At 37.9% G+C, this 27,861-nt stretch overlaps 1 protein-coding gene across 2 annotated transcripts in view; it reads right to left on the reverse strand.

The window, feature by feature from the left end:
* KLHL1 (kelch like family member 1) overlaps positions 1–27,861 on the reverse strand; it is a 420,141-nt gene that overhangs the window by 226,117 nt on the left and 166,163 nt on the right. For both annotated transcript variants that reach the window (XM_067562781.1, XM_067562780.1), the window contains one exon: positions 13,560–13,756. In XM_067562781.1, coding sequence (XP_067418882.1) covers positions 13,560–13,756 — 197 coding nt within the window. The remainder of the gene's footprint in view (positions 1–13,559; positions 13,757–27,861) is intronic.

Below are 27,861 nucleotides of genomic sequence, written 5' to 3' on the forward strand. Positions count from 1 at the left end.
CTATCAGCAGTTGTCTTTTCCATTTGCCTATGAATTTACTTGTTGTCCATATGCTGTTTCTTAAATGTTTTTACTTTTATTTTTTTCTCCTGCTGTGCCTTCATGGAATGGTATTGTAATGTGCCATGCCAGGGCTGTATCAGAGAAAGCATATCATTAAAAAGTAGCACACTTTGCTAAGTGTTAGCAATAATCATTCATTTCAAATAAGTATTTTCAGATAGTCTAAGTGTGAGACATGATCTATGAAGTACAACTCCTCTTCATGGGAAGAGAGAAAAAAAGGATATCAGAAGAAGACTTAGACAAATCTGTTAATCCCAATAGTATAAAGACATAACTTCACTGTTGTCTTTGGCACAGCGCTTAAGAAAATATTATAATAAATCGACAGGAAAGTACTTTGGCTACTTAGCTACCTAAGCTTGATTACCTACAGAGTGCGTTATAATGGTTAGATTTTGTTTTTGAAAATTAGCCAGTCTAGTAAACTATGGCATTCTGAGAGTATGGTATATATTTGCACTATATTTTACTCCTTAATACTTTTGTATATTTTTCCCACAGCCTTCAATAGCTATAATATAGCAAATACTAAGAAAATCACACTTGGAGGTACATCATATGAGATGTATTTGAATCCAAACATGGGGGGGAGTTGTTGTGGGAGAGGTTATATTGTTTCTTCTTCTGTGTGTGGCTAGTTTTCTTCATTTTGTTTACCCTGGTTTCTTTGGGGGATTTTCACCACTGGTCTACTCAGTTTGTCATATTGATGCCTGGGGCAACAGAAGATGCCTAAAAAGAAAGCTGCAATGCAAAATAGTAACTTTTAAAATCAAAACGCAGCCTGGGGAGTGAAGGGATCTTATTTCTGCTAGCAACTTCTCGGGGTAGGTGTCAAAGGGTCCTAATGAGAAACAGTCTAAACTTGATATCTCAGGATAAATAGATGATGAATCAAACTTAGGTGCCTTGAAGAGACTGACAGAAGGGAAGGGGGGACAATGAGGAGGGGAAATCAAACTTTTGGAGACAGGAGGACAGAGTCTCTGGAGCATCCATATGTCACAGAGCGGCATAAAGATCACCTTTGCACACCCCTGATCCTGCTGCTGCTCATAGGCTATAGGCTGTGCAGATAGGCTGTAACGCAGAAGAGAACGACCAAAGGATTGCGTTCTAAGACTGTACCGCCACAGTCACAGAAAGACAACAAAGCAACCAAAAATCAGTATAGTTCATGAAGGTTTCTGGCACCATCCTCTTACTTCTCACTGTACTGGCGATCGGGTGGATCCTTGGCTTAAGATCCCATATGTCATCTTTATGCCACGAGAAGACCATCTTGACATTGGCATGATCTATGTGCTAGTTACAACAAATCTGTGGCTAGAATATGCAAGCCAGTGTACTACAAAGCAGCCACAGCAGTCCAGAGTTAAACCTCCATAGACACTTTTGGGAAGTGGGGGGTTGGGTTACGATCTAATATTACAGAATATCTGAAGAAGACCAGGGGTAAATTTGAGTTTACAGGAAAAAATAGTAAAGCTAAGAATTTAAGCACGATGGAGTTTATGAGAACTTTAAAACAGAGAACAAGCAGAACAGGTTCTTTAGAAGTGACTCTCAAAAGCTTTATTATGTATTCCTGATGAACAATTGTTATTTGGAGGTATCAGAATCCATGGCTAAAAATTTCTGAGATTCAAACATAAAGTTGTGTTTGTCATGTGAAGTGTTCTTTCATCCTCATAAAAACTGCTTAAAACCAGCTCAGGTTTGGAGCAACATTATGTATAATGACTCAAATATGCTGTTTTTCCTGTGTTACTCACACTATCTTCTCAATAGAAGGAGGATTGTAATGAATAAAAAGTCTATCTGATTATACAAAGTTAGATTTAATACTTTGTTGGATATCATTTCTGTACAGGTTTCAAGTGTGGCTGCTATTGGGCTTCCCTCTCACTCGGAAAGGTGATCTTACTGATTATTATAACCTGAAACGAAGTGAATGTTAGTCATACATATATTTCACCAATGTACTCATTTATCTGTGCTCCTGAGTTACTAATATTGAGATGGGTTTTTTCCTTCCTGTGCTGCACCTTCTCCACTCTCAACCCTCATGTCCTGAGATCACAGTTTACATCAGGCTGATATATTAAGCTCTGATTAAAAAGTCCATGGATAAAAATTCTAATGAATTTGAAATGTTAACATATTTAGATCAAGAGCTGTTTTTAATAAGTGTATTTGAAACAGCTGATCCCAATAGAAATACAGGATGTGATCTGGGAAATATCTGTATTACTTTGTATGAATATTGTGCATGCCTCACTGGATTTTGGTTATGATAGGTTATTTGCTATGGAGTTAGACCAAAAGATAAAACAATCCACAGCAGGCACAAACACAATAGCCAGGTTTATGGCAATGAAGAGGTGACTTGTTAGATCCAATCTTAGTGACATAGCTGTTTTGCCAAAGCTGAGAAACTGGAGATCAAAAGACACTGATCTGTTAAAAGATCCACCCTACAGAAAAGGAGATTGAGAGAGGGCTGTCAGTTGCTTCAGGATGGCACAGGCTGATAGAGAGCCAGGAGTCTGCAGCAAGGAGGCTGTAAATGGTCCCTAAGAGATAGAGGGCTATAAAGACTAAGTCACATTTACCTAGGGACTTGAGAGGAATGCCTAGGGTAGGTAAGACAGTATGGATATAGGCCTTTGTTAGTTTAAATTGATTTTCTCAGAGTGCTGTGTGGCTTTTAGCAAAATAAATCATGTTCTGTTTTGAGGAATTTGCTTCTGTGTCACTGCATACTGTCCACAGGCTGCGGAAGGGAAACTCATGTAGATGCCCAGCCCATTGGGTCTTCTAAGTATTGCGGTTGGTGACTGAGCGGTGTAACCTGGAGATCCAGTTGGGGAGCTGTTGGATTGCAGGGTCTCAACCCCAAGAAAAGTGGCAGACAAGCTTGGCCATTTGAATGGGATGCACTTGGAAGACTGGAAAACACCCTCAGCAGGAGTGTTTACCCAGTGACTAATGTGTTTTGGGCAGCAGAATGTTCTTTCTAAGTAAAAATGAAGCCTTCTGTTTTCCATACTGTTTTCAGTATGTGCTAAAGCAAATGATAAATAAAATGATATCTTTTTAAACAAAACTTTACACAAAAAGAATAATTCTCTTTATTTTGTGCAGAGTTTTTGAAAACACAATTTATTATGCATTTAGACAAACTCTGGTTCAATAATGTGATTTACATTCCAGGAACCATTATCTGTCACTATTTGAGAAGATTAATTTGTTTTCACAATTGCTAGAATGGTAGGATTTATTATGTCGTTAGTTTCTAGTTGGCTGGACAAGAGTTTAAATATGGCATTTCGAGAAACAACATAATAAAATGAATGTACATAATAAATGTACATAATACAATGAATACATAATAAAATTATATCATATATATATGATATCATTATATAATGATATAATGATATAATATATAATAACATTAATGGGATGAGTTCTTCTGCCACTAAAAGTGCCTCAAGTGCACTGTGATGGACTATCTAACTGAAGAAAAAAATTCTTACAGCTCACCCATTTTGTGCAAGACACCATAAAGTTTCCACTGGCGTGCTTGCCGTTCTGTACCTGCTATCTACAGTACAAGACACATTTACAATAATTTATTTTGTAAACACGTTACTGAAAGACAGTAAGAACATCTGGAGATTCACTGCATCCTTCAAAATACAAATGTGTTACTGCTAATACACTGCTAATAGAAGTTACACCACGCTTTAAATGTAAGGTCTCTTGTCATCCATCTGCTGCATGACAAATAGTACAAGGAGCACTCAGTCTAGAAAAAATAAAAAAAACAAAGCAAGACAAAACACACAGAAAAGGTAGCACTTTCACTATACATTGCCCCTGCATGCTATGCTGTATGGATCCCAAAATCCTAGGGGTGTACAAATGAGATTCATCCATAAATGGGGTGTGGCATTCCAAGAAGGCATAGTCTGACTGAAAAGGACAGCACATTACAATGCATCTCTGAATTTAGCTGTCAAACACACACAAGTGAAACATAAATTAAAGCTGTCCCAGGTGTCTCTAAATTAGGCTACATGATGTGTGCTCAAAGGTTTGAAGGCTAAAATAGTAAGAACAGAGATGAGTGCAGGCAGTCTAATGAGGAACAAGGAAAGTCTCACTGAAGGGGCTATAGAATGGATATATCATCTTTCAATGATGACTGTACTTGGAGGCCAAAGGCATGAAAAGATGAATACAGGTTATGACACAGAGGCCCAGCTGTCACAGAGGCCCATCTTGTCAGGCCTTACATACTCACTACACTTAATACTTAACAGATGGCTCGAAAGAAGAAAGATTTTTAAGAAACTTACCTTGAACCAAGACTGTAGCTTGCTGAGTAAAGTCTTAACCGCTAGAAAATGTATTTTACTTTTGTTTCTAATCCTTTTTTGTCTTTATCCCTTGTACTTGAATTGACTTAACACCTCTCTCTTCTTGTCGATAAACTTGTTTTCCTTTTAATCTAAACCAACACAGTGCTGTATTTGAACTGAAGGGATTGTTAATTCCAGATAAAGCAATAAGCCACTCATTTGTCTCTTTAAGGAGCAACAAATGTTATTAGTTCTCAGAGTGCATCAGGAGAGGTATGGTCACTATACATGGCTGATGGTTGGGGGCAATTCAGGACTGGAAGTGTGTTGGTTACCCTGCAGTAACCAAGGCTGATGGAGACTAGGGTGTGGCTGTTGTGTTGTGGCAGGCTACTGGGATAAGAGTGCTAAACCAGGGTGCCCAGCACACAGACATTCAAGGAATTTCATGCTTGTCTGTTGGCTGTTTGGTGTCTGGGCTGTGAGCCACAGCATCAGAACATTTAAGGCACCCAAGATTAAAGATTAGGTTGTGACTCAATCCCTTACTGAACTGGGTTGAACCTCAAAACCTCACAGCAGGATCACAGTGATGACAGTGTTTAGGATTAAGCATGCAGTATGCAATGAGATGCAAACTCAACCACATTCATTGAGATCTCCACATTCAAAATTCTGAAAACTATACTGAAGAGGCAAGAGAAGAACCCACAAGTTACCATAACGATTATACAAGTATCCCTGCTTCCATTCCCCACGCCAACCAACACCTTTTATGTGTACAAGTACACTCCCATTACACAATATGCCAACAATAGTGTGGCTGAGGGTAAATGCAGGTAAACAGTTTATCTACTTCTCATTTGACGAATATAGAGTTTAGTTCAGGTGACTTTACCCACCTCATTTTTTTACCACTACACCACTGCATGCCAGTGGGTGCAGAAGAGAAATACAATCAAAAGGTCTTTCAGGAAAGAGAGTCCAGCAAGAAGACTGTTGCAATAGTTTAAGCAAGAAATAATCAAGGAATTAATCAAAATCTTAGTTAGGAAGGAACTGTTTACTGTTACTCTAGTTCAAGATTTTAGAAATGTTGAATATTTTAAGTCAATAGTGAGTGAGTGAGTGAGTGAAGCAAAAGAAAAAGGATTGTTAACCTCTTCCTTTCCAATATTTATTTCACAGTTTGGAGTGAATGGGTGGAAACAGAAGCAAATGGGGACAAGGGAAGAGGACAGGCAGAGGCAGATGCAAAGGCCACATGAGTTCCTGTGGTGGAAAAGGGGGTTTCTAAAGATAGATTTTCTAGTGTTCTATTTAACACATGCTACATTATGTAGTTAATGTAACAGTTTCAAAATCACGTTTCAAAGTATCAGTCTGGTTACAAACAGAAAGTGAGTTCATATGTTGAAGTCAAGACAGAATTCTGACCAAAGTAATTTACACTGCAACAATTCATTTCACATTCAAAAGAGCAGGAAAAAGACGGTTGCTTATCTGGAGTAACTGTTGTTCTTCGAGATGTGTTGCTCTTGTCCATTCCATTCTAGGTGTGTGCGCTCTCAGGTGCATGGTTACTGAATTTTTTTCCCCTTAGCAGTATCTGTAGGGTTCGGGCACCCTCTGGAGCCGCACGCTCATGATGTGGTATATAAGGTGCCACAGGCCCCATGGCCCATCAGTTCCTTCTTGCCGTCTACTCGAATGGTGGGGAGAGAGGGTGGGGCATGGAATGGACATGAACAACACATCTCGAAGAACAACAGTTACCACAGGTAAGCAACTGTCTTTTCTTCTTCGAATGCTTACTCATGCTGATTCCATTCTAGGTGACTCACCAGCAGTATTGTTGGAGGTGGGCTCAGATTTCATGGATGTTCCTCTGCAGCACTGCCATACCGAAGCTGGCATCATCATGAGGCTCCTGAACTATGGCATAGTGGGACGTAAAGGTATGTACCGAGGACCAGGTAGCAGCTTTACAAATATCTTGTATTGGTACTTGTGCCAGGAAGGCCACTGACAAGGCTTGCACTCGGTGGAGTGGGCTGTGACAGCCCCTGGCAAAGATAAATTTGCCTGCTCATAACATAGCTTTATACAAGAAAATATCCATGAGAAGATCCTTTGGGAGGAAGCATGTAGCCCCTTCATTTTCTCCACCACTGAAACAAAGAGCTGGGAAGTCTTACAAAAGGGTCTATTTCTCTTAATATAAAAAGCTAATGTCCACCTAACATCAAGGGTGTGCCATTTACGCTCCTCGCTAGACCTATGTGGTTTAGGATAGAACACTGGCAGGAAAATGTCCTGGTTGTTGTGGAATTGGGATATGACTTTAGGCAGGAAGGCCGGGTGCAGCCGTATCTGGACTTTATCCTTATAGAAAACAGTGCATGGCGGTTCTGAGGGGAGTGCTCGTAATTTGGAGATTCTATGAACCGCAGTGATAGCTACAAGGAAGGCTACTTTCCAGGAGAGGCGCAATAAGGGGCAAGTCATTAAAGGCTTGAATGGAGGATCCGTAAGCTGTGACAGAACTAAGTTTAGGTCCCAGGGAGGTAGAGGGTGGTGGACCTGAAGAAAAAAACCTCTCTAAGTCTTTCAGGCATCTAACAGTCATGTAATGGGAGAAGACTGAACTCCCTTGGACTGGGGGGTGAAAGGCCAAAATAGCTGTGAAATGACCATTTATCGATGAAGTTAGTGCCTTTTAAGATGCAGCAGGTAATCCAGTATTGACTGTATTGATGCACGGAGAGACAGGAACCCTTGGTTTGATACCCAGCCAGAAAACTTCTTCCATTTGGCCAAATAAGATGCTCTGGTAGAGGGTTTCCTACTGCCCATCAGTACCTCTGGGACCTGAGATGAACACTTCTGTTCGTCCATATTCAGCCAGTCAGCCTCCATGCCGTCAAGGGTATGGATATCAAGTCCGGGTGTAGGAGTTGGCCTCCGTCCTGTGATAGCAAGTCTGGCCAAGGTGGTAGCTCCAGCGGGTGGGCAACTGAGAGTTCTAGCAGAGTGCTGAATCAATGCTGTCTCAGCCATGTGGGAACTATAGAATGACATCCACTTTGTCCCTCTTGATCTTCAACAGGACCTTGTTTATTAGCGGAAAAGCATACATGAGAACCCCTACCCATGAGAGGAGAAAGGCGTCAGAGAGTGACCCCTCATCGAGCCCGTAGATGGAGCAAAACTTGTCATATTTCTTGTTCAGGCTGGATGTGAAGAGGTCCACTTCGGAAGCCCTTGAAATTGCAAGTCAGAGGGGAGTTTCAGCAACTATCATGGGCAGAAAGAAGGAATCAAGGGGGCTCGGGGCCAGCGGCACCTCATATACCACGGCATAAGCGTGCGGCTTCAGAGGGCACAAGAGCAAGCCCTACAGATACTGCTCAAGGGAAAAAATTCCAGTAACTGTGCATGTGGGTGCACACGCACCTAGAATTGAATTGACATGAGCAAGCACAAGAAGAAGAACATTGGCTCTCCCCTTGACCTTACTGTTTGACCATAGCACTATCTTGAAATAGGCAAATAACTTTTATGTGTCCTCCACCAGAAATCCCAAACCAAATCAACACACACAAACAAAAAACCAAACAAAAACCAAAACAAAACCACCAGCCAAACAAACAAAAAATGCCTAAGCAAGATGCTTAGGAAGCTTTGGAACTCCTATCACTGGGCATCTTTTAAGATACCTAATTTTGAAAATCTGCTCCCAAAGTGCCTAATTTACTTTTGAAAATTTTGAGTTTTTTGGCTTTTCATCCTGATTTGGGACAAATTTTCCCCCACCCAAAAAAACTTCAAGAACTTTCACTCAAGTGAAATGCTACAATATTTCATTTTTTGAACACTAGCATGTTCCTGCAGCTGGCATGTTTCAGTGTTTTTTAAATGAAATATGCTCCCCAGGCTTTAAGAGAGCCCATCAGGTGGGCTTCCGAGAGGCTGGGTTAATGGTCGAGGAAGCTGGCTGAATACCAGGCAGGTTTCCAACCTGCTTGATTTCCATTGAAAGTTTTGACAAAATGATTCAATTTCAATGAATCAGCATTTTCTAACAGAAAAATGCTTCAGAAGAAAATTTCTGACCAGCTCTACTGTTAATAATTATTAACATGAAACCTCACTATTGCATTTTTCTATTAAATCTTTGATACAAACTAAGGTGACAGGTGTAGGGGTGGAGGGTGTAAGGTGGGAATCAAATGTAATGATGAGCTTCTATATTGTTCCTGATTTAATTAAAAAATGTATCAACATAGTATCCTGAATGCTCATTTCTAGTTATGAAAATGAAGGTCCCAATCCAGCATCTATTTGAAATACTAAAATAGCCCCCAATCATGCTTTTCTATGCACAAAGAGAAACCATATGTTCAGAGTGTGAATTACTTATTTTCCATTGTGACACTGATCAACAAGGAAGAACTAGGAAGGAAAGTCTATGTGAGGAGCATAGTGTGCTGTTCCTGCAATACAGTCAGAATTCTTAAAAAGTTAAAAGTTCAGGAGAGACCCAACAAAGAAAACAACAGAACACCACTGGCTATCATCTACAGCCCCCAGCTAAAATCTCTCCAACACATCATTAAGGATCTACAACCTATCCTAGAAGATGATCCCTCAGTCCTCAAAGTGTGGTAGGCAGGCCTATCCTTGCTTACAGACAGCCCCCCAACCTGAAGCAAATACTCACCAACAACCATACACCATACAACAAGAACACTAACCCAGGAACCTATCCCTGCAACAAACCCTGTTGCCAACTCTGCCAGCACATCGACTCTAGTGACACCATCACAGGTCCTAACCACATCAGTCACACCATCAGGAGCTCATTCACCTACATCTACTCTACACATCTACTAATGTAGTTCATCTACATTATGTAATATGTAATTTACATAATAGATTAACAGATCTACTAATGTAATATATGCCATCATGTGTCAGCAATGCCCCTCTGCCATGTGCATTGGCCAAACCAGACTGTCACTATGCAAAAGAATAAATGGACACAAATCAGACATAAAAAATGGTAACATCCATAAGCTAGTAGGAGAGCACTTCAGTCTCCCAGGACACTCTTTAGCTGACTTGAAAGTTGCCATTCTTCAACAAAAAAAACTTCAAAAATAGACTTCAACGAGAAATTGCAGAGCTGGAACTCATATGCAAACTTGATACAATCAGACTGGGTCTGAATAGGGACTTGGAATGGTTATCTCATTACAAGAAGTAATTGTCACTGTTCACACATTCTCACCTTCTAATCAATGGTTGTGAATAGGCCTCATCTACCCTAACTGAACTGACTCTGTTAGCACTTGCCCTCCCCCATTGTTATGTTTCTTACCCTTGGATGTATATACCTCTTATCTGTGATTTTCACTTCATGCATCTGACGAAGTGGGTTGCAGCCCACGAAAGCTTATGCCTGCAGAAATGTGTTAGTTTTTAAGGTGCTACAGGAGTCTTGTTGTTTTAGCTATGAAACTGACACTTTGGGTTTCTGTGCACAGAACCCTTAAATATCTGAGAGCTCTGACTGTGTTGCAGAGACTGTTGCATTCTCTTTACACACACTATGCTCCTCATTGAGACTTTTCTTCTGTTCTTGTTGAGTGTCTCAAACTAAAATAAAGCTTATTCATACTGAAAGTATATATTTGACTCTTTACCTAAAGGGAGGAAGAGGGAGAACAAGGTCCTAGACACAACTCTCTCTCTAGTAAAACTAACAACATTTTGGAAATTTGATGTATTTCAAATGTATATGATGTTTTCGTGTTTGAATTGCCTACTTTTTACTAACTTTTATGCTTCCCCCCCTTATTTATTTCTCCCTATAGATGTTTTTGGTAACCCTTCCTCCCCCACCCCGTCTTGTCTCCAATTTGGCTTCTGCATTCCAATCATGTAAATGACAAGCTTGTCACTGAAGACCAAGTAACCTAGAAAATACAAAGGGCCGTATGTATCCATGCATGGAGAGAAGCCTATGCCTGTGAAAGCGGGAGTTCTGACTCTTTGGTATACTACCCATTTTCCTGTAACCTCACAGCAACCCCTCCAAAAGGGCTTAATGGTAGCTGAAAGTGAATGGGCAAGGGGAAGATGGGAGAGTATGAGGGAGACAGCTGGGCTCCTCCAGGTTTCTCCTTTTCCAAACAATTGAGCAATAGGAGCAAATGTTAAAAATAGCACCATGCTTTACCAACTTGCACTGCTTTTCATTCTCTTCTTTGGAACCACACCAATGGGCATCCCATAGCAGCACAGAAGGCATGCTTCCCTGGTATGGGAAAAGTTGGTGGAATTTAGTGTCATGGTGGATACAAGGGCCTTCTTTGCAGATGCACCCCAGCTCCTGTGGCTCCTTCAGAATGCATTGTCAAAGAAGGATTGAAATTCCATCTTCCTCCATGACAGTGACTCCCACCTTTGTGAGAGAAGAATAAGTAAAACGAAATGACTGTCAACTCACAGAGTTCCTTTCCTCTATTGAGCTGTTTTCTAGTAGAAGAGAATGGAGCTTATAAAAGCAAACTGACAAGATAGATTTTATTGACATTTCCCCCCATATATAATAAAAATTATAATGAAAATTAAACATTTGAATGAATGAGACCTAAATTGGTAAGAAATGTATGAACCTTTATGTGCAACGTCCCATAATTTTAAAAGGAAGTGAAATATATTATGTTACTATAGCGAAAACATGAGAGCAGAAATAATCAACAGGGGGGTTATCATTTGGTGAATGTAATGTTTACCAGATATAAGATACTGAGAATGAAAATGTATTGGTACTATCTGAGTATAAGATTGATTTTATCTTTGGAAGACAATTTTTGGCATCATTTCATTTGCTGCCATTATTTCTTTGACTGGTTTGTATTTATGACCCATTAACAAAATATATTTTCTTTGGATTACCAGAGATATATTCTCTAAGTGTCCATGTAGTCAGCTCCGATTCCCTACTCACTAGGTTGGTATAATATAATCATTTTTGTGATAAATATCCAGTCACAAGTACAATGTTTCTGAAATTTGAAAAAAAAAAGTTTTAAAAAATAAAAAAATGAAGTGTTCTTTAACTTTTCAAAAGCCTTTGAAGGTCTGCAGTGCTTTCAAAGCTTTTCCCTGATTTTTTTCCCCACTGTTTCTTTTATGTTTGATTTTCTGACAGTTCTGTAGATCATATGAGAAATGATTTAGGTCTTGTAATTAAGAAAAATAGCTAGGGAAAAGTCAGTTTACCTGTTTCTTATAATGTTTCATGCCTGAAATTACCTTTTTTCACTTGAATCTTGAAGGTATGCATTCATTCAGCCTTTCTATTACCTTCAAGTCAGAAACTTTCATAACTAATTATTAGTTTGGATGGCCCTCCAAAAATATTAAACTTTTAAAAATAAAAATATAATGTAAAACACTACAGCTAAGGGATTACAAATTATTTTCCATTCACAAAAAAACTGATTTTGCAATGATAAGTAAATGTGACTATTTCATGTATCAAGTAATTAGACATTTTTAGGATTGAGTTTTTCATGGGTTAGAGGATCATTTATGCACACAGAAAAATACACATAGATATATGTGCATATTTATCATGATTGCAAAAGCAGCCATGATAATATAGCTACACATGCAATTACAATTACATACAACTTGGGCATTGGTTTTGAAAATCTGGCCTTTGGAAATGTACTTTTAGAGTTTACCACTTAGACAAAGTAACTTAAGATAAAGGCCAATTTATTAATTACAAATGACTTTCTCGCTGGTCTACAGTTCTTTCTTGGGCAATTTTCTCATTGCATGAAATTCAATGTTTGCTTAACAGCTTGAGGATCAGACCCCTGTCTCCAAGCAGTTGTGCATAAGATATGCATATCTCTGAAACAGGTGCAAAATATACCTTGAGGTAAATTAGATATATCAGATACAAATAATCAAGTCTGCAGTAACAAGAAATTCCAAAATCAAACCAATCTCCAAGTGTAATGACAAAAAATTTTTGATAATGAAATGAAATTCATTTTAATATTTTCAGTAGATTATTACAAAGGCCAATATCTGCACTAAATAAGTGACAGGTTGTTGACCAGTGGCACTTACATTCTAAAGCATAGAGGTTTTAATACATATTTTGAATCTTCTGTAATAGTATACTAATATTCTCATGCATATAATTCCATCAGCATTAGCAGTCTGAAAACACCTGTGTTATTATATGATACTTAATAATCATGCAATAGAACAAGTGTGGTTTTTAAAATGAAAAACTGGCTGGACAAACCAAGCAGCTGCATCAAATACTTTCCTATTACTTCACTAATAATTTCAATCTAGACCAGAAGGGACCATTATCTCTCTAAAGGTGATAAGTGATCTGGTCTCCACGTAAACCTAATCTCACAAGCCAGATGTTCTTAATTGCAGCAAACCATGCAGAATTATATGACTACAGATAGGTTTTGGTATTTTAGTAGACAACATGAGTTTTTTTTCTACATTGATTCTGATTTATTTCTAATAATGTTAATGTGATATCAGCCTGTGGGGTTGTAGTGGGTGACATTTAAAATATGGTTTGATATAAACTCTGTAGCTCTTTTTTTAAATGACCCTTTTAATCATTAACACAGATGAGGGAGAAGAGAAAAGGCAAAAACAAATACACTGAAGAATATCATCAGGTATAAAGCTTTACTATATCCAAAGTAGGTACAATCAGAACCATGATTAAATAATCTTTTGAGTCCTTAAGATTCATTTCATTGTATGAATATTAACATAATCAAATCATATGCTACCGTGATGTACTGCACATGTCTTGAACAGTGTCTTAACAGTTAATGCATTCACCATTCGGGGTGAAATTCTGATGCCCTTATTTCAATTCAGTAGGTAACACACTTCATAAACAGCCCTACTGACTTTAATAGGATCACATGTGGAGTACAGCACTATTCAATAAGAGTAATGACAACAGAATTCAGCTCTCAGATGCTAGTGAGAGACCTTGAACATAATAAATATGGCTCACATTAGTATATGTGAAATATACTGTAATTGCCTTACCATGGTGTAGCTGTGAGCCACTTTCATAAGCTCTGTGCACCCCTGTGCATCAGCAAATGCTCGTATTCCCAAACAGTTGGATGGGTGTAAAAGTTTCATTAGAAAATGGCAGCAAACCTCTACTACTTGTGGGAGTTGAAGGAGGCAGGCAGCTGCCAGAAGGTTTTCAATTGTGTCTTCCTTCAATTCCAAGCAACCTGAAAAAGAGTTTAAAATACACATTAAAATACAGATTAAGATTATTTCCTGTAGGTATGTCTACATAAAAATACAATGGTCAAATGGAGTTTTAGCAAACAAGTCAGTAACAAATAAATGCTAAACAGCTATATGATGGTCAGGTGACAACTTAAACACCAACATTTATTATTTTTGAAGCCTGCCTTGGTAGCATCTGGAACTAAGAGTTAACTCTCCATTGGGCATCAACAGCCAGATTGTAGGTAGTACAGAGCCAGATGGATGCAGACGTGCAGAAATTTGTGAAGCAAGGTCACACAATGGGAATTTTAAAAATTATTCATAGTCTTAAAATATGTCTGTCAATCAGGCAAATCAAGTGCTTGAGGTAGAGTATTTCAGGCTCTTATAGTACCTCAAGATGCCAAATGTAATATTTAGACATTTTTAAAGTGTTTTGAGGGGGGCATGCCAGTGAGACCTATACCTCAGGCATTTTTAGGCCAGGATGAATAGAGGATAGGAGAGGGGATGGTATGGAGGACATATGGAAGGTAACTGTTTCCATGCTCAGTCTTCAAAATCTGAAACTAATATCATGGCACTATTAAGCCTTCATGAAAACCTTCTAAGTTATATACAGTCTTTAACCTTTAAAGCATCATGCATTATTAAAGTCTGATTTTCAAAATAATTACAGTATTTTTCTAAACATATAACTAACCAAAGATGATAGAGTTCAAATCAATATTAGTGACAAGGATTTGAAATACGGATGACACAGTCTCCCTTATGCAGTGCTCATGGCGGTGGCTTCAAAGCCACAATCTATGAAATTACCAAAACAAAGAAGGGGAGGGGAGTTGGTCTCCCTGGGTGAGTATCTCAAGGACTTCATTGTTTTATCATTTAGGTACAGTGACACATCCCATACAATATTACTGATTCAATTAGATAAGAGGAAAAAGTAAGATTGGGACTGACAAATGGTTGCCGGAAGTGGAATCCTAGAAAATATGTTATAAATTAGGCTAAACATCTCTATATCATCTAGACTCTGATCACCTTATGCTGAAATCAATGGTAAAGCTCCCATTGGCTTCAGTGGTACAGGACTAAGCCTCTAGATTCCTATATGACTGTAGAGGCCCCAATCCATTGGCTTCACTGGGACTACTCGAAATACATGAATATTTGCAGGAATGGGGCCTAAACCTCCACATTTTTTAATGTTTATTCACAGCTATAATTAAGAAGGATTGAAATGAAAGGACTTCAAGGTAAATTTTACTTAACTTATAATATACAAGCATGGACTTTTTAGGTCACAAAGGTTTTTGAGATCAAAAAGACCAAATATTAAAACTGATACTGCACTTGACATTAACCAAAAGGCCACAATTTCAATAATTATATTCCATTTTCAGTTGTCATGTCATAGTTCACTCTTTTTATCTTCTAGATTGAGTTATAATTCTCAAACAGGAGAAAGTAGAAAACATGTAATGTTAACTCTTCCGAATGAGAATACCACTGCAAAAAAATTACCTGAATTATAAAGATTACAAATGAGAGGTCATTGGGGGGAAATAAATAGGAAATTAATACATGCAAAACTGCAGTTCTTAAGATGCTTTCTGAAAAAGCATGCTAAGAAATTAGCACTTCGATTTTACTTTTACTGTAATAGTCAAAAACATTTAAAAATATAAGACAAAGATTAAAATGCATATTAATCTTGCTGTTTAAAGTCATATTGTTCCACTAATAGATAACTTCATTTTTTTCCACAAACAGGTTTTGTGTTCACTGTTGTACTAAGGGGGAAAACATCTACCAGTCTTAATTCTATCACCTACTATTGAGCAATTCTAAAAAATGTCTTTGCATCCTAAAACAAAACAACAGTAGTATGATATTTTAAGGAAAACCCACCACTTTATTTTTACTATAAAAACCAAAATGCATTAGCCATACCATGAAACGTAAATTTCTGATCTTCTTTCCTTCCTTTCTTTTACTACAATCAAGACTTGATATACGAGGGAACTAAGAAAATTGTTCCTCACTAGATTTAGTTAAAATGTGCCCATCAAAAGCTCTATGAACATGCAAAGATATTAAGCAAGTCCCAAAATAGGAGAAATATCTAAAGATTAAAACTTTTATCATTACCCCAAATTCTAACAATTCTTCCCTGCATGTGTAAAATAGTTAAGCCTTGCAAATATGAGTTCTAGCGCACCACAGTGGGGAGGTGCATTCCAGGGTGCAGCATGCTTCATCTAAAATGAGCTGACGCCAGATCTCTCACAATTGAATTAGAAAGCTGTTTGCTTGAACACCTTAGCTGTTTCCAACTGTCATGGCATCACACAATGAGACAGGGCCTTTGAAGCAGTCAGTGAAATTCAAGGTATTACACAACAAAAACTGAACAAACTATTTAGAGCCGTGTTGATAAATTTAACCTTCTTCTGTTAAAACTATACATCAAAAGGCTTTTTAAAAAATGAATATATTTACTACTCAAAATTATTCAACAAAGGATTTATCTGGACATATTTCAGCTACAGCTTGATCATGAATAACATGTTGCAAATATTGCTTCAAGTAGATGCTCTTCATAATTGCATTTTGTGAATGGTTCTTTAAGTAATATTGCATTGTTTCTGCTCCTTGACTGGATGACTTCTACACATAAAAACAGTGATCAAGAGATCAATATGAACACTTACAGTGTGAAGGTTCATGCAAATATACATTCACATAAGTATTGGCATGTGGAGACATATGCATGAATGTTCATAAAAAATCCTTTACACAAATATTATTGAGAATAAAATTTTGCTCACATGAATATTTGCAAACAACAAATATTGCAAACAACAAAGCAACTGAACAAAGAATCCCATAATTTCAGAGTTTCCCCCCTGCTCATTAACTAGCATCTTCTAATCTCCCAGCAGCAACCTATAGTTCCATGACAAACCGAAGCCATTCTGTAGTTCTCCACCAGTGTGTTCCTCTTACGAAACGTAGACAGAATGAGGAGTCAATTACTAATCAGGGGAGTTTTCCTTGTTCTTTTTGACAATGGAACACTCCCAGACTGGTGCATGGCCCCCATCCTCCTCCTTTCCTCTAGGGAGGACACAATGCTGAAGACTGATTTAAAGGCAGGAGCATTCTGGTTGCCTTCAGGTGTGAAGTTCTTTGATAGCATCTACAGGACTGGAGGGAGTTGAGGAACGTGGAACACAGTGAAGGAAAATGTACAGGCTCAGAAAGGCATAAAGAATAAAAGTTGGTGGCAGCAACATAAGAGAACCAAAGTCTAAATCCCCTTTTCTTATACAGTCCCCCTCCATCACTATGCAAATTTCACTGAAGCCACTGGCCAAGACCTGGAAGCTTTGCAAACTGGGCAAGTCACAATTCTCTAAGAGAAGGCCTTTGACAGAATGATCTGAATGATTCAGTTTGCCATAAAGAAGCAACAGTTCTGCAGCTACGCTTTTTGTTAGGGGGCATTTGTAAAAGAACCCAAACACAATGCTAAAGATAAATTATTATCTCAGAATAATTTATTTTGGAAAAGCAGACAAGGAAAGGATGACTTCTAGCTACCCCGCCCCTCCTCCTCCTCCCTATTCACGCTAACAACTAAGACACTTGTGATAGCCATGATAGGCATTAGAGGGATTAAAATAGGCTTGAGTGAGTACAAATTGATCTTGTTCACAGATGATATATTACTTTACATAACTAGCCTCACCGTTTTGCTGCAGACCCTAAGGTTTTTTATGGTAGAGTATGAACAATTATGTGGCTTCAAGGTGAACCTATCGAGGAAACAGACAAATGGCTTTAGATACCTGGGGATATGGGTACACTGAAGTTTGATAGCTCTTCTTAAAAACTAAATGCAAAGATTACATCTCAGTGCTTAGGAAACCTAGGATAAGGGCTAAAAAATTATATGTGGCTAACTTTAAAGAGAGGACTATTGCTTCCAAATTGCAGATGTTATTGGGGGGATCTTATCCTTTTTTAAAATGGACTTCAATTTGCCTTTTGTGCATAAATCTGGTGATGGGAAGTGGTGTAGCTCTCCACGGCTTTGTTTTTGTAAAGTGTTAACTTCAATAGGAGTTAGGCACTTCTTAATAACTTTTGAACATCTCACTAGGTCCCTAAGTATCTTTCGTAAAACTGGCTCTAAGTGACTAGGTCACTTTTATAAATGATACTTCAGATCCTAGTTGCTTTTAACATTTTTGCATGAAGTCTTCTGTAATGTTGAATGCTTTAGGATGGTCACAGAAGAGAAGCTATAAACAAGCTCAGTAAATACAGTCTTTTAACACAAAAGAATGATCTGCATTCTTTGACAATTTGATGCCAAAAATGAGAAGATCTGAGCACTCAATCAAAATTTCTTAATGGGGCTGTTCATTTTGAGTTACTGCTTCCTTTTTTCCCCCTCCAGCTTTACAAAATGCAATAAGGCATCTGACCGATTGATCCACTTTGGTCAAAAACAAATTAACTGAGGCTCAGAATCTCATTTTGTATTACATTCATTAAAATGAATAAAAATGTATGGGAAACAATCAATCGAAAGTTTAATGGTTTCTAATTATAACTCTAAATTATAGTTCTATTTGTGTCAAATTTTATATGCATTGATTATGCAGAAATAAAAATGTCAGTCTTCAGGATGCATCCTTATAATGAATACTGATATAATTTGTATTACCTTATTATACCAGGCTTGATGACTACAGAATAAGTATTCTCTGGACCCTTCTTTCCTTTGCTAGCCCTGTTCTCTGTTGAACTGACATTTGTTTTAATACATTTTCTGCTCAAATTCTTATCTTTTTTAGTCCATAATCCTGTAAATGCCTCTGCGGGAGCAGGGGAGGGGAACTCATGTGGTACCCTACTGACATCCATTGGGGTCCACCCGTGCGGAGTCAATTGCAAGATCAGGAATGAAATAAATCTTTGGGTGTGCAAGGACTGCAGCTCTGGCCTATGTTTTAAAACTTCAGTTTCACTATAACTTAACCAATTATATTAAAATTTTTTCAAGACATTCTGCCAACTGGTCTGGTGACTTGCCTGCTGATGCAGTTGAGAGGTAATAGTGGTCTTCTAGTAAGTCTTTGGTTTTCAGATTAAACAGAAAATCATGTCCAACAATAATCACTCCCTTGCCCAATGTTATAAAAATCATTTTCTATAGTAATTTCAACATAAACTCCTGCTTTAAAGTTATGTTTTGTCATATTAGGAAACTATTTTTTCACACTATCCTCAGTCGGTCATTTCCTTCAGCTCCCACTGAAGACTGTTAAACAAATGGAAAATTTGCTCTGTTGCCCATGTAAGACCTCTCTGTCAATTCATGGCTATGAGGAAAGATGCTCTACAGAAGGCTATATCTTACATCAATCCAGAAATTTTAGCCAGTGCAGAATGCAGTAATGCACTTATTAGACTGTGCTTCACTGTGGCAACACATGATCCATAAGCTGCATTGGCTGTCTGTTGTTTTCTTCATTGATTTTAAAGAATTAGATTTGATCTATAATGCTATAGATGGCTAGGGAACTTTGTACATGAGAGACTGCCACTCCCTTCATGCCACTGTGTTGCAGCTGTGATCAGTTGGATACCCCTTGAATTAAAAGAAGGTGATGGAGGTAGTATGTACACGGTTCAGAGGTGCCTCAGTTCTGACCTCCCTGGTCAGATTCCCCTCCCTGGTCTCCCTATTCTTGTGAGCTATTGCAGAAGGTGTGTTTTGCTGGCTATCAGATCTGTGTGGAAAGGAAGAGAATTCTATGTTTTAGGTTTAATAGAGGGTTTAATATTTTATCTGTCAGAGTTAAGCTGCTGTTTAATTTCTCTTCTGTTCTTTTAAGTAGTGTCAGGGGCACCTAGATATTTTGGATAGGATCCTTTTTTATTACTGTAAAAATCCTAGTTAGTTAGTTAGTTAAACTAGTATGGTTTAATCTCCCACACTCATGGGTGGAACAATTAACTGTATTTTTGAGAAAACAAATTAAATTAATCACTTATTGTTTTAGTGGGCTATTCATTTGAATACAAGTAGTGGGGAAAAATCAGCATTCTCTATCCAGTGTATGCACAGATGTGTATGCTTGGTGGCATTGTAGGAGAATGCAAGACTTGAGGAAAATTGAAAGGAACACAATACCCTTTATCACAACTATTAAAGAAACACTAGGATACAATTCTGTACAGGGCATTTCAGTTCACCAGTTCATGGTCCTTTGTAGTCAAGTTTCTTTCTTAAAGGAAACTACTCTTCCTACTTCCAAGAATAACATTATTACAGACTCTCAAGATCCCTTCCAGCTCTAAATTTCTATAAATCTATGATTACAAATTAATTGTTTTGGTGAATTCTATGTTTTTGTAAATCTCTTTGGCTAATAAATGGGTCAATGGATTCCCCGTGGCAGGAGAAAAGGGGTTCACACACTCTCTGTAATGAATAAGACATAGGCTGCATCTGTGTCTTATTTTAGAGAATACAGAAGGCAAACAACAAGGATAAGTTACTGTATAGCATTAAAGTATATAATATATATTTCCCAGTGTCACCTAAATACATTCCCACTCAATTTCTAAACTTTTTTTTCTAATTTATCAGCTGTATGCTGATTTGATGTCAATAAACCTCAAAGTTAAATACAGTCTTTATTCCTTAGCACAGCATTTGTAAACATAACATATTATTTCATTTAAAAAACCTTTCTGCCTACCATCCAGAGAGATCTTATTGTACAAAACATCCTAAAGAATTAGTTATAAAAGACACTAGTGCTGCAGTAATAAGGCTAAATTTAAAGGACCAAATTAAGTCCTGGCACAAGAGGTGAACTCCCAGAGAAATCCAAAGTTGTGCATGCTTATTCAGCCAGGTTTAAATTTGGACCACATTTTTTCCCTTTCATTGTATATTTGCATATTATATTTACCATTAAAGATCTCATAAACAGATTACAAATTTAAAAAATATATCAGAAGGATCACTGGTGTCGGTATCTCTGAACCATTTCATAAAAATTTATGGGCCCTATCCTTCTTTGCTGACTACTGTCAGAGACAGGAAACTGAGCTAGATGAAACTTGCATGAGACAAACCCACAGACAGACTAGGGCTGCTTGCTCAGCTGCCAAAACTCACTTGAGCCTTTAGATGTGGGTGGGCTTGTGCCTGCCCATCCCAGGTGATTCTGTAGGTGCTATGACTCAGCTCTCCAAAAAAGCCTGCAATGACTCATCGCTCGGGCATGCTGCTGCAGCCTATCCATTGGCAGGGAATAGTCAGATGACCCCCTCACACACACACAGGTATTTCACTGACACTGCCAGATCTGCAAGTCAATCTGTGCAACAGCACCACTGAGCCACGAACTTTCCTGCTACCTCGCAGTGTTACAGGCTCCCTAGGCTTCCAGCTTGCTCTTAGTCTGGTTCCTGTTTCTGCCTCTAGTCTTGCCTAAGCCTTCTTCCAGCCCTCTTTAGCCTTGTCCATGCCCCATCATGACTCCAGTCCAGTCTTATCCCTGACCCATTCCAGACCTGCACTCGCCTCCTGACCCCAAAGAGCCTTGAACTGATGCCAATCCAGCTTCAGCCTGCTCTCTGACTCTGACTACGATCCTGATTTGAATTATCCATGGACTCTGATCCTGGTTCTGACCTCTGGCCTGTCTCTGGATCCCAGTTTCAGCACTACTCTCAGACCAGTCCCAATCTTATGTCTGGCTTCGACCACCAGCTCCAATCACCACGACTGGCTACCTAAAACCCAGAGTATGATATCTTGGGTCTGATTCCGTATGGCAATTTTTGTGTTCCAACTGAATCAAAAGACAATTCCTATAGGCTTCAACAGGTACTGGCATAGACCCTATATCTGTCTCCACCCACAGCAAAAATGTTTCAACATTACTGAAAATGAAGAAAAACTTAGCTGTAAGATTAAGAATGGGCCATTACTCAAGAACATGACACCAAAAAATATTCTTCTCCACACTGCTCAACTTGAACTGCAAGAGGATTGTAAATCAACTTTAGTTTGAACTGGATAAGTGAACCAGACGTTCATGGCCGTAGAAGCTTCTTGCAAAGTAATTTTGTTTATCCACTAGTGTGAACTCCTAAATCCAAGCAGAGGCCCTCTAAAGCCACTCTGTGCTATACCACATAATATAAGAAGTCAATGGGTTCCTGCATGGATGCAGGATCTTGACCTCAGAAAGAAAAAAAATCCCCATAGATCAGAGTTCTCTTGTTGCTTGAAAAATGAGGCCTCATTCTTGTGTGTTCACTGCAAACAGATACTGACTCTGAGATGCCCTCAGTTATTGCGATCTGTCACTTAGTCCTATTCTATAATTTGGCTCACCTAATAAAGTTAGCCCAGGTATAAAAGGGGAAGTTTGTTTCCATTAGATCAGAGTCCTGTTACATCAGAGATTAAGTCTAGTCCTACTTGCAATTTCAATGAACCACTGAACTACAGCAAAACTGCATAAAAGGACATGAACTCACTGAATTTGTGTGTTTCCTTTTGGTCCAACACAACATTTACTGTAAGATTAGGTTAGTTTAAAAACACAAACCTTTTTTAACCTGCGATCGACATACTATACAAACTAGGTAAGTGCATAATTTGGCAAGCACATTTTACACCATACTTGGAGGGATTCACAAGGGTTCTAGATAGATACAAATTATTATGGTAACTTCTCCTTTTTATTTATGATTGACAACTAGCTATAAAAGAGCCAGAATGCTGCTTAGAGGCAATTGTCTGTGAAATGAAGACAATAAAGCCGCAGGTAAATGGAGTAAAGTATGTATTTAAGGAAGTGCTGTTGCCCAGACTAAGTTTTCACAACAATTGCACAGACAGTAGATGTAGGATTAGGGCAAATATATACTGCTTTAGATTATAAGAATATGAGTTTAATTTTTTATTCCATGTAGCCTTCTGTTGCTCAATGAATTCTTACTTTTGGAGATTCTCTTGCAATATTCTCAAAAAGCACTGTATACCTGTACTTTCACACAAATGCCAACAAATACTCATTTATGAAGAAGACAAAAAATATAATTTAACAACACACATGTAACATGCAGAATATTTCCATATTTAACACATCCAAGATTTCCATTGAAATAAAATAATACCAATCAATTCAAAGTTTAAAATATTTTTGGTATTTTCTTTGTGACAAGTATTATCTTATAACAAGTTAAAGATTATGATGTTTTTAGGAGTCATGTTTTCCCATTAAATATGAATTTTTACCAGAAGTAAAATACATAACTTAAAAACTGTAACCAATCTAATACAGGCTACTGATTTGAAGACGAAGTAATTGTTATTCTAGAGAAAAAACTAAATTAGAACAATACTTTACTAATGCTATTTGCATAATACATATCATTTGAATTAAACTTGCAGTTCTAATGAAACTATAATTTAGTTTACTTTGTAATGAAAATTCTACTTATTTTAGATAATAAAATAATGCATGATGATGCAATTATAAAAAAGAATTTCTTACCAAATTTATTTAAATTATTCAATTAAAAATGCTCATGGGTCGAAAAAATCACACAATATAAACACTATAGCTTATATTTGTATATAATGCTTCATGTTTTCAGCACTAGGCAAGTTGTGTTTTAGGGATACATATTACATATTAAGATTTTAATTAATTTTGCTGCAGGCATTGCTTGCTCACGGCAGTATTAACACGCTTCACTATCATTAAAGGTTTGTTGTTTGGCAGTTTAATTTTCTACCCATTTTCCTAGCACTACTCCTAGATGGACAGCTCCCTTTATTTAAGCCATGCCCTTATCAGTTCCGTACAGAACTTGATGCTCTACTGGTAACCCTGTAATTCCATCTTGCAAATTTGTTAGAACTCTATTTAATTATACATCAGAGGACATGGAACATTTTCATAGTATCTCATGATGCTAGTATCTATCTATGCAGGATATACACAGAGAAGGTAATTTAATGATGAGGTGTTTTTTGGTTTTTTTTTAATAACCAAGCACAACAGTTATTTTAAATGAAATAATACACTTAAGAAGAAAATAATATGTTAGCAAGGATGGATAATTATCAAAAGTAAAAAGTCAACAAATCACCAGACAATAACACTTTGCACACACGCAGTACAGCAACTTTCAGAATCAGGCAAACCTTATATCCTGTTCTTACAGGTTCTTATGCACATGTGCATCTTCGTTCATATGAGTAGCTGCAACATTATGCAAATGTTTGCTTGAAGGACTGAAGTCATTAAGGACTTAGTCTTTCTTTTTTATGTACTAAAAGCTGTCTACAAAGTCAATTGGAGGTTTAAGCATTCAAGGAAATAAGCATTATCCCAATTCTATAAAATGAGGAAAGAAACAAAGAACTTGATGCCGTAAGATGCTTTGTGCCTCTGGTGAGTCAAAGGCAGCTGAGCATGCAGAGCACCTTGAAGGACTGAGCCCAAAGAGGTCAAGTGACTTCTCAACAACACACAGTGCATAAGGCATTCATCCCATAGCCAGTACGTAATGAAATACAGTTTATGTTAATGGAACATTACTTCTTTTAGGAAAAAAAGATAATAACTGACAACTGAATTAAAGAACTCAATTTAACTGGAAAAATTATATCTTGATCCATCATCTTAATGCCTTCTCTAGGCTGGAATGAGGTCATATCACATGCTACATTGTCACAGTTTCCAGCTGGGAAGCATGAATGCCCCTTTTACTTCAATGGACAAGTGTAACTTATCAATGCTATTCCTTGGCTGCTTGCATTTTTTTTCCTCCATAAGAATTGTTTGATTGCTTGACCCAAGGAATTTTTAATTACTGGTTTCAATTATATACAGAAGGCTTGTAAAAGAGACTTGATAGTATGTTCATTTAACTAAAATGAACATAGCCCCATAATGAAAACAGGAGACCCTGACACTTTTCCTGGTCTGTCTTTAAGCTAATTATTTTGAATTTTGTTATTTTTACCTCTAGGTATTTAAATTTGATAGGTTCCTAATGTAACTGAAAACCTTTTGGTAGGATCTTGTTTCCAAAGATGACAATAGAGTGGTAAGAGATTCATTTAAATTAAGGAAGACTGGACAACTTCCAGAAAGTATGGTGTAGATCCTGTTCCTGACGTAGAGTTTAGTTAGAGTTTAAATATACTTAACGAGTCATCAATGAGTGAAATTTTACGTTCCCGGATTCCTGCAAGATTTATTTATCATGATTTGTAAAAATATCAAAACGGGTACTTATCCATATGCTGTAGAAGCCCTTGGTATAACATGACAAATAATACATTAAAAGCATAATAATGCAATTCAGCATAATCCATCTTCAGCAAACCAGGCTCCAATCACCCTTATCTTTCAAACAATTCCCCACCCTCTATTTTCAAATAGCTCAAAAAACAAACAGACAAAAATAAAAATAGGTAAAACCTTGAAGCATCCAGATTCAGGCTATTTAAGACCAGGAACAATAAAGAACCTTCATCCTATTGGGCATTCCCAGAGAATTCTCTGCTACTATCCCCTTCTGATTTATACCAATGGTGTTCCAACTCAAATGTCTCTATTGATCTCAGCTCTGGCCGTGTGACACAAGGTGAAGCAGTTTCTTACAGGCTAGATCCACAAAGGGACTTAGGCATTGCAACACCTAACTTTGAGATGCCTCACCACCCAGTGGAATCCACAGCCCAAAGTTAGGCACCTAGACTCCCTGTACAATACATGGGGAGAGTTAGGTGCCTAAGAATGAGATCCACAAAAGCCAGAATGCTAAGCAAGGAACCAGTAGGACATGCTGAGGACAGGGATGTGGCCTACGTCCCACCCCTCTTGTGGAGTTAGGTGCATATGTCTGCTCGGGCTTCTCAGCTGTGAACCCTCTCCTGGAGATAGATGCCTAAGCTGCCCTTTTTTGTGTGTGCAAAAAATGCTGCTGCAGCAACTGCATTCCCCACCCCCCCAAAAAAACTTTTACCCCAGTAGTTAAGGCACTCACCCAGGACATTGGAGAAGGAATTTTAACTAGAATATCTCACCTCTCAGGAGAGGTGCCCTAACCACTTGACCATGGGATATTTTGATACAGGGTGCTCTCAGTCTCTCCTGTTGAAGCTATTCCACTGTGTATAAATAATTAAGTAAATAAACTTGAATTGAAACAGTAAGAATGAGTCTATAGTCCAGTGGTTAAGGCATTCACCTGAGAGGTGGGAGACTGAATTCACATTTATTCTCCCCATCAAACTTTAAGTGCTTCCAAGGTTAGGTGGCAACTGAACAGGGGTTTTGAGGATCTCAGTGGTGCCTAAATGTTGGACTTCAGTGATTAACTACCAATTCAGATACCTAAGTCCTTTTGTGGAACTAGACTCAGGTAGACAGGTAGATGAGGATGATCAAAGAACAATGGCAAGAAGTTCAATGTCTAATGCATATCATAAGGATGATTAACACAGCAAAACTGTTCTCTCTTATAAGCTTAGAGGGCTCTGATTATACATTCATCAACATTGTAATACTTAGATTTTGATAAAAGAGACTGATCCACATATAAAATTTGGAACCAATACTGAAAAATTCTAGAGTAGAAAATAAATCTCCTAGAGAAGCCACTTGACTATGTCTGCTGAGTCAAAATTTAGAATAAGTGAATGAGTTTTTTTGCCACTGCAGGAAATAAATAAAGTTTTATTCTCCTTACATTGCAGTTGGCTGTCCAATGCAGTATAAAGCCAGACTGAGATGGATGAAGTGAGAGAAGGAATGATTGGTTTGGAAACACCACAGCAAGGACTTTTCTACATATGCTAAGGAGGAGAATGATAAGATAAGTGTTTCACAGCTGTGGGCTTTTTATTTCTTGTGGTAAATTGTTTTAGTCTACCCTCAAAAAGAGGTGAGAAAGATTGTTAGCTTGAAGTAACTGGACATTTTGTGTAACTCAAGGTATGAGAAAATTTCTTATTTTTTTAGAAATGAAAGTGTCCTGATTTTCAAAAGTACTCAGCAGCCCCTAGTTATTTCACTGCCCAAAAGACCATGCCCTTGCCAGAATCATGGAGAGCGCAGTTCCCATGAAGGAGTTGTTGTTATCAAAAAACAGTGTTATTAGGAATCTGAAAATCTGTACAGATAACAATAAGGGCTTAATGTTTAAGATAAAAGCATCCCTTTATTGACCATATGATGTAGTCACTGATAGCAGTTCTCCTTTTGGATAGATGTGGCTATCAACCTTGGTGCCTGTGGTGAACACACATTCACTCACCTTTTTTGGGGGGGGGTTCAGTTCTGAAGTGTTACAACATTACTTTGTTTTATTACTTTAACTGAAGAGAGCAACCTGTGATCAATAAGGGGATGCTTTTATCTCAGTCACTGATCTTTTATTTATAAATACAGATTTTCAGGCACCTAGTAACACTGATCACAATTTTTAGTGTGTGGTATAAAACAAGCAATTTCATTAGACTCTAAAGCACTGTAAATATGACAGACAGGTTATATTAATGTAAAAAGGACACAATTGCTTACCCCTGTTTAAAATTGGTGGCAGTACTATACTGTGAGCACGTAGGGTGAGCTCAATTTTTTCTGTTCTGATAGATTACTGCAAAAACTGCTATCAGCCCATAATCATCCTTGATTTAGTGTAACACTACTGTAACAACTGCCTCCAGGTAAAGACTTTGCCACAGGCAACAGCAACTAAATCTGAAGTTAATATAATTTTTGGTATCACATATCCAGACATAATTATGGAGATTTCCTTGGCTAAATTCTGACAAATAGAACTAGTAATTACTGTCTTTCTACAAACTGGGGGCCTAACACGGGCATCCCACAGAAGAAATTTATGTATGTTTATAAATTATAGATGTAAGGACACCATCATGGAAATCTTATAAAGTACTGATGGCCTTTTTAGGGTCTCTTCTGGAAAGCTCACACGTCAAACTTTCCCCCCGCCCCTGTACTCAGTA

This window comes from Emydura macquarii, unplaced genomic scaffold (genome assembly GCF_026122565.2).
Source record: "Emydura macquarii macquarii isolate MOO-44397 ecotype Brisbane River unplaced genomic scaffold, CSIRO-AGI_Emac_v2 contig_2473, whole genome shotgun sequence".
NCBI classification, from domain to species: domain Eukaryota; kingdom Metazoa; phylum Chordata; order Testudines; family Chelidae; genus Emydura; species Emydura macquarii.